Here is a 7605-nt window from a genome sequence, read left to right as displayed (position 1 = left end):
CCATCTCCTCCCCCCCACCTAGCGAGGTCTGGGCAGCGGCGCGGGGGCGTCGCTGCCCATTACATAGGCCTCGCAGAGAGGGCGCGCGTGGTATGCCCACGCGCCTTCTGAGAAGGCAGGGGTAGAAGTCTCACTCTAGACCCCACAAGAGAAGGGCCCGCTGCACAGGCGGGCGGCGCCGGCGTGGCTGCGGTTGCGTACTCTAGAGAACCCGTGGCCACGCCCCACCGGCGGCGTGCAGGCATACCGTTGGTTTTTTAGTGGGTAGCGGCACCTTTGCCGAGTCCCACATAACCCGCATCTCCTCCCCCGGGTGTGCGGGTATGCATAAAGCATTTTTCCAACGAAAAAAAAAAAAAAAAAAAAAAAAAAAAAAAGGTTAGGTTAGGTTAGGTTAGGTTTTTTTTTTTTTTTTTTTTTTTTTTTTTTTTTTTTTTTTTTTTTCCATATCCTCCAACATGATCGGAGTTTTTATTTATCTATGTTATTCTTTCATACCATTTCTCGCATTTTCTACTTCTCGTACTTTCATTCTTCATACGGTTCTTTCTTTCATTCATCGTCTTGTATGCTTTACGTGGGTGGGACTCCCACCTATGTATACTCTTTATTTATTTATTTATATTGTTTTCGTAGGGGAAAAGACTGTACACAGGTTTTTCTTTATTTCTTATTCTATCTTACATTATATATATATATTTCTTATGAATAGGGGGTTTTATTTACATAGCCGGGTTTTTATTTGTTTTACATTTTGCATTATCTTTAACATTAGAGTTTTACAGTTTGTTCGTTTCAGATAAACTTCGTGTTTATTATTATAATATACATAGTTTATCTTATATCTACTTATTTCTATTTATTACTATTTTTATAATTTTTCCACAATATTCTAGGAATGTGTCTCTAATATACTTGTCTTTCATTATTTCACTGATATTTTCTACTTTCATTTCTTTCCCAATTTTGTTTTCTATTTCGTGTCTCTGTGTGCCAAACTGAGGGCACTCCGCTATTAGGTGCGGAATGCTTTCCGGTCTGCCGGGTTCACATATGCACGATGGGTCCTCCTTGCACTTAAATCTATGTAAGTACTCGGAGAATCCACCATGCCCTGTCATTAATTGTGTCACTGGACTCGTGAATTCGATTTTGCGGACCGTTTTGTACGCTTCCAGCGCATCCGGGAAGAACAGCTTTGTTATCGAACCCGTTTCGCCTGCAATGTATCTCCGATTCCACTCGTCGAGCGTGGCCATACGGATGTTTCGCTTCACGAATGAAACCGGACATTGGTCGTAGTCACGTTTACGTTTGGAGTCCGCAGCTGCTCCCTTGGCAAGTTCGTCTGCCCTTTCGTTACCTTCCAGCCCTGCATGTGCTTTTATCCAATGCAAAGCGATAATCTTGCCTTGGTGAGATATTGTTCTTATATTATCTCTCGCTTCTACTGCTAGGGGGTGGAGGCAACTGTAGTTCTGTATGGTTTGGAGGGCTGCCATGGAGTCGCTGTAGACCCCAAACGTATTTGCTTTGCTGTTTTTTATTTCTCTTGTTGCCACACAAATTGCGAGGAGCTCCGCCTGGTAGACAGTGCAGAACTTAGGTAGAGTTAGTTTTCGGGCTTTTGTCTCAGCTTCCCCCCGCCATATAGACAGTGAGGCTCCGACTCCTCCTCCTATCTTACTACCGTCTGTGTAAATTCGCACTTCATAGTTACTGTGATTGTGGACGTCGTTTTGGTCTACCAGGCTTATCAGTTTCAGCTCTTCGCGCTCCGCAGGATGAGGCATTTCTGCGGCTGGTGCCATTCTCTCCACTTCCCAGTCACCCAAACCCGGCTGCGGGACACCTCTTTTGGCCTCGTATAGCGAGGCCGCCTCTCGAACTCTGAGGTCGATTGGGAGAATCCCAGCCAGGATGAGCGCAGAGTGGAGGGAGACTGTGCGGTATGCTTTGCACAGTTTCTGCGCTATTCCTCGTTGGACCGCTGCCAGTTGCTTCTGGACACTTATTTTTGTTGCGGCCGGGGCCCATACACTTGCAGCGTACAGGATTACCGGCTCCACTGTTGCTACATATATGGTCCTAATAACCTCGGGGTGAAGTCCCCAGCTTGCCTTTGCCGCCCTGGAGAGCTGTTTGTGGATACCCACTGCCTTTTTGCAGATGTTCGAGACATGCGCGTTGAATGTAAGCTTGTTGTCGAGGACAACACCTAGCATTTTTATTTCTTTGACCATCTCTATATTAGTTCCGCCCATGCACAAGCGTGGTGTGTCGTATTTTAGTCTCCGTGTAATGAGCATTGCGTTGGTCTTGTGCGGTGCGAACTTCAATTTGTTCCTGATGCCCCATTCCCGGGCGTGTTCGAGAGCGGAGTTTGCCTTGGCCTCAATTTCTATTGCGGTGTTTCCGTCCACAACAAGTGCCACGTCGTCCGCGAACGCCTGGCAGTAGTCGCCCCTGGCTTGGAGACTTTTGAGCAGTGGGTCCAACATCAGATTCCAGAGGATAGGACCCGCTATTGACCCTTGTACACAGCCTTTGCTGGTCGCCAGTCCATGCTGTTCACCCGCATACCTTACCGTGACGCTTCTGTCCTTTAGGTAACTGTCCATCATTTGTCTCAGACCAACGGGGCAGTTTTCCTCGGCCAACCGGACTCTGATGGCAGGCCACCATGCGCTGTCAAAGGCACCCTCTATATCCAGTGAGATTAGCGTGACGATCTTCTTTTCACCTAGTTTTTTGTTGATTCTCTGCATAAGGGTGTAGAGGGAGTCCTCCGTACTGCGCTGCGGCATGAATCCGTACTGGCAGGTGCTGGTCCTCGGTATCAGGTGGAACTTTAGCCTGGCCACCAGCATCTTCTCCAGGATCTTTCCGAAGATTGGCAGCAATCCTATCGGCCTATGTGACTTGGGGTTTGTGTAGTTGTCCTTTCCCGGTTTCCTGAGGACTACCACCGTTGCCTCCTTCCATATCCTAGGGAAATACCGATGGCTAAGGCATTTGTTTAGCAGGGTGAGGAACATTTCTGGGTTTACTCGAATGGCGTGGCAGCATATATCGGCCGTGAAACCTTCCGCGCCTGGTGCCTTTTTCGGGTTAAACGACTCGCACGACCATACAAGTTCAGCCATCGTGAAGGGTGGTTCGCAAATTCCATTTTGTTCGCCATCATTCACTTCGGCCGCCCTCATACGGATTTGCCTGTGCTGGGCGTTATCACTGTTAGCAGAGTCCTCTGGGTAAAAGGTCTCCGCCAGCAACTTCACCGACTCTTTTGCACTAAGGGTTTCGCCATTTTTTTCCAGAGGTACGTCCTCCACCCTTTTTGTGACTCTGCCTATAACCCTGTATATACCCTCCCAGAGCCCTTCCTTATCCTGCTTTTTGCAGAAGTCTTTCCAACTCTCGACTTGAGCTTTTGCTGCTCGAATTTCGTATTGTTCCTTTGCTTCGAGGTACTCTTTCACGACCCTCTCTCTTCTTACTGGGGCTGCGCAGCGGATTCTGCGCTTTCTAGTAGTGACTATTCGCTTCATTTCTTCGAGTTCGGATGACCACCACGGTAGTTTGAGATTCTCTTTATTTTTCTTTTGTGGTATTGAGGTCTTACATATTTGTGTTATTACTTGCGTTATTTTATTTACTGTTTCTTCGATTTTTTCTTTTGTGTCTATTTCTTCTATTTCTGGTTTTGTTAAGTGGTTTTCTTGCATTAATTGTCCGAGTTTCTCATGAAATTCGGTCCAATTTGCTTTTTTGGTATTGTATAATCTGGTGGTTCTTTGTATTTTGATACCTATTGATTTTTTGATATGAATTTTAAAGAGAATTCCATTGTGGTCCGAACTCGTGAGTCCCTCGTCGACCTTCCAGTCATCTACTAGGTCCAGCATCTCCGCTGAGCAGGCTGTTATGTCAACGAAGCTGCTAAAGCGCCTGTCTCCCCTCACGGTATCGAAGGTCGGGATGTTTCCCATATTGAGCACGTTAAGGTTGAGCTCATTGAGGGTTCCCATCAGATCTTCACCCCTATGGTCCGTCTGTGGGCTACCCCACCATACACTTTTTGCGTTGGCGTCACCTCCTATTATCCACTTGTTCGAGTCTATTTCTTTTCTTATTTTCGATAGTTGCTCCAAGTAGGGTTCAATGGGCTGGTCTGGCTCGAAGTAAATGGACACGAGTGTAATCCTCCAGGCGACGGTGCTGATCCCCACCACCACAATGTTGTTTGTGGTGAGTTTTGGGTATTGTTCAACATTGAGATCGTCATCGAATATGGCTATTGCAGCCTTTACAACTCCCTCTTCAGTGCCGTCGCTCTGGTAGATTCTCACTCCCTTGTGGTTTCTCATTTCTTTACCGGCCCCTACGTAGGGTTCCTGTAGAAGCGCAAGGGCTATGTTCCGCCTTTCCGCTTCCACAAGTAACTCGTTCGTGGCTAGTTTCTTTCTCTGGAGGTTTGCCTGCGCTACCCGATAGGGCGCTTGTACCTTTATGGTGCCCTCAGCAATGGTAAGCCACTGTTGATCGTACTATGTTGTCCCACCTCCGTCGTACAGGGCATACAAGGTCGAATGCGTTATGCTCTGCGTTTTCCAATTTTGCCTTAACACAGTTGTGGCATCGGGGTGGTATTCTGGCTTGCCACTCGTCACATTCTGTTTTTAATTGGGGTCCTCCACAATGGCCACATAGGTCGGCTTGTTCTGTGCAAAAGCGTTTGCCGTGCCCAAATCCCAGGCAGCGGGTACACTGCACAAGAGGGGACAAAACAAAAAAAAAGAAAAAAAAAAAAAAAAAAAAAAAAAAAAAAAAAAAAAAAAAAAAAAAAAAGGTTAGGTTAGGTTAGGTTAGGTTAGGTTAGGTTAGGTTAGGTTAGGTTAGGTTAGGTTAGGTTAGGTTAGGTTAGGTTAGGTTAGGTTAGGTTAGGTTAGGTTAGGTTAGGTTAGGTTAGGTTAGGTTAGGTTTTTTTTTTTTTTTTTTTTTTTTTTTTTTTTTTTTTTTTTTTTTTTCCACTTCTACCTCCAACATGATCGGAGCCTTTGTATATCTACTCTTTCATTCCAGTTCTCTCTCATCATGCTTCTCGCACTTCCATGCTACATACTTTATCTTTCTTTCATCCTTCGTCATCTATTATTTACAAGGTGGGAGTCCTTGCTAGCTACTCTAGCTATTTGACGTGCTTTAAGGGAAATGAAGGCCAACAACAATATTTTTATTTTCCATTTTTCTTACTCTTATACCTATATGTTACATTCTGTCATAGGTTTGTATTCGAATGAGGCATTACAGCAGTATTCTGATTATTATTTTCAAGCGTTACAATTGTCTTAAGCCTATTTTTATACTTATCTATTACAGTTCTATCATTGTATGCTTATTTGGAAATATAACCATTATATTTAATAAGCATTCTTTGTTTATCTATTTATATGTTACATTAGCAATATATATTTTAATTTTACAGACTTTTGTATTGCTCTTACATAACTCAGCGAGCTCGGTGGGCCACCACGGGAAAATATGTGAACCTGGCTTCAAAGTCTGGGTCAGTTTTCCATGAAACTGTCCCCAGCTTGCTATTTGTCTGTTTTTGTGGCATATTATACTGCGTGTAGCTTTTCTGTGTGTTTCTTGAGTTTTTAATCCAAACTTTTGTTTTATCAAATCGGGTGTGCTGGTAGTGGTCCACTTCGCTGATGAGTCTTCCCCATCCCTTCTTGCGGTGTCGATTTCCAATACTGATTTTGTTGTTTTTTGGCTTTGGGCCGTTTGTTTAACATTAGCAGTACGCTACTGAGGCCCGTGCTAAGGCGTCCCACTTTTTTCTCACCGGGCAGTCTGTGCTAAAGGCGTTGTGGTCCCAGCGTTCCATCTTCGCCTTTTTGCAGTTCTGGCAGGATGGTGGTTCGTTCAGCGTCCAGTTTGGGCATTCGATCTTGAGGTGCGGGTCTCCGCAGTGGCTACATAGGTCATTTGTCTCCTTGCAGAGGCGTCTTCCATGCCCGTAGCCTAGGCATCGGGTGCACTGCACCAGGGGGGACTGGTCTTCTACCCTGACACTCTGCAGATCTATTCGCACTCTATTACCCTCTGTTGCTCTCCTCCAGACCTTTGGGGAGACGCTTAGAACGATATGCCCGGTATGGGGGTTTCGCGCTCTCCTTCTATATTTTACAGCCATCTTGCTTTCCTCGTCATCGAGATCGTGGAAAATCTCCCCGTTTTGGTTTTTGAGGGCCTTTAAGATATCTTCATCGCTGTGTATCAATAACACATCCCTCAAAACAATTAGCGGGTTTTTATTTTCCACTTCCTCAACGACCAGGTGCGCTCCTGCTGCTTCTAGCTTTTCCTTTATCTTTCTCCGTTCCTCTTGAGTCCTGCATCCCATTACTATCTTCCTATCTTTTGCCTTCCTCACTCTTTCTACCTGTATCCATCCTTCTTTTGCGTCCATAGCCTTCCGCACTTTCTCGAGCACCTCTTCTCCTGTTTCAAGGTCGTCTTCTGAGGAAATCACTACCGAGTGCAGCGTCGGCCGCCCAGGGGCCACTTGGTCGGGGCGGCTCGCCACTGCACTCGCGTAAGTGTTGCTCTTTAGGCTCTCTCTGTGGTGCTCTAGTGCTTCTTTTAGCTCGTCCATTTTTGTTATATGTTCTTTTTGCTTCACAGCTTCTGCTTCGCTAGCGTAGGTTATTCCCATCGCAGACATTTTTTCAATTTTTTCTCCTTGTTTCTTCATCTCTTCCTTTAGGTCTTTCATCATCTTGTTGTTTTCAATCAGCAGATTTGAATTTTCTTTTATATTCTGCGCGCACATCTGTTGGTCTAGTTCTTGGTCAGGTTTTGGGCTTGGGGTCGGAGGTGTGTTTTGTTTGGAGGTCTGTTCAGTAGAACAGGGCTGCGGTTTCTCCAAGCGTTTCTTCTCCTGTTCCACTTCCTTCACCAGCCTGTATAGTTTCTCTATAACCTCATTTACTGAGGCTTTTATTTCTCTTTTTATGTTCCCGGACTTATCCATTTGACTCTTTGCTGTTTCCAACAGTCGTCTGGCCTCTGCGGTTTTTGGGAACAAGGCTGTTTTGGTCTTAGGGGGGCCAGCCTGTGAATGTTTTTGCGTGCTATTTGTACCCATGGCAGGCGCCGGGAGGGTCGCGGGAGCTGGTTTCGATGTCGCGTCCGCCCTCGCGGGCTCCGCTGACTGTGGGTTTGGTGACAGGTGGAAGGTCCGGCCCAGCTCCCATTCCCCAATGCTGCTCCTCACTGATGGGCGTGGGTTTATCCTTTCCGGCTTTGTGGGCTCCATCTCCGTATCTGCGCCCTTTATAGGAGTTCTAAACATTGCCATGGATAGTTTTTATCTGAACCCCTGTAAAGGGGGGGTTTTTATGTATTTTTAGTCAAAATAAACAAAACAATAAACAATAAGGTAACAATTAACAATTAAAATAAAATTAGTTTTCGCCAGTTGGGTCGTAAGGTCTGTTTTTGTATTTACTTAGAGTCGCAGACTCTAATCTCTTAATCTAAATATGGTGTTGAGAGTCTCAGACTCTGTCAATTAGCTATTACAATTTTTCT

The 7605-nt window shown here is 45.5% G+C and overlaps 1 protein-coding gene across 1 annotated transcript; it reads right to left on the bottom strand.

The window, feature by feature from the left end:
- Positions 1–845: 845 nt before the first annotated feature.
- LOC134647472 (uncharacterized) lies at positions 846–7372 on the bottom strand. The gene is made up of 2 exons (XM_063501824.1): positions 5855–7372; positions 846–4538 (listed from the first exon to the last, which is right to left on the bottom strand). The coding sequence occupies exons 1-2, from the start codon at positions 7370–7372 to the stop codon at positions 846–848; spliced, it is 5211 nt and encodes a 1736-aa protein (XP_063357894.1).
- Positions 7373–7605: the final 233 nt, after the last annotated feature.

Source organism: Cydia amplana, chromosome 4 (genome assembly GCF_948474715.1).
Source record: "Cydia amplana chromosome 4, ilCydAmpl1.1, whole genome shotgun sequence".
In the NCBI taxonomy this organism is placed as follows: Eukaryota; Metazoa; Arthropoda; class Insecta; order Lepidoptera; family Tortricidae; genus Cydia; species Cydia amplana.
The sequence above is the reverse complement of the archived record's forward strand: the minus strand, read 5'-3'. Positions and strand labels throughout refer to the sequence as shown.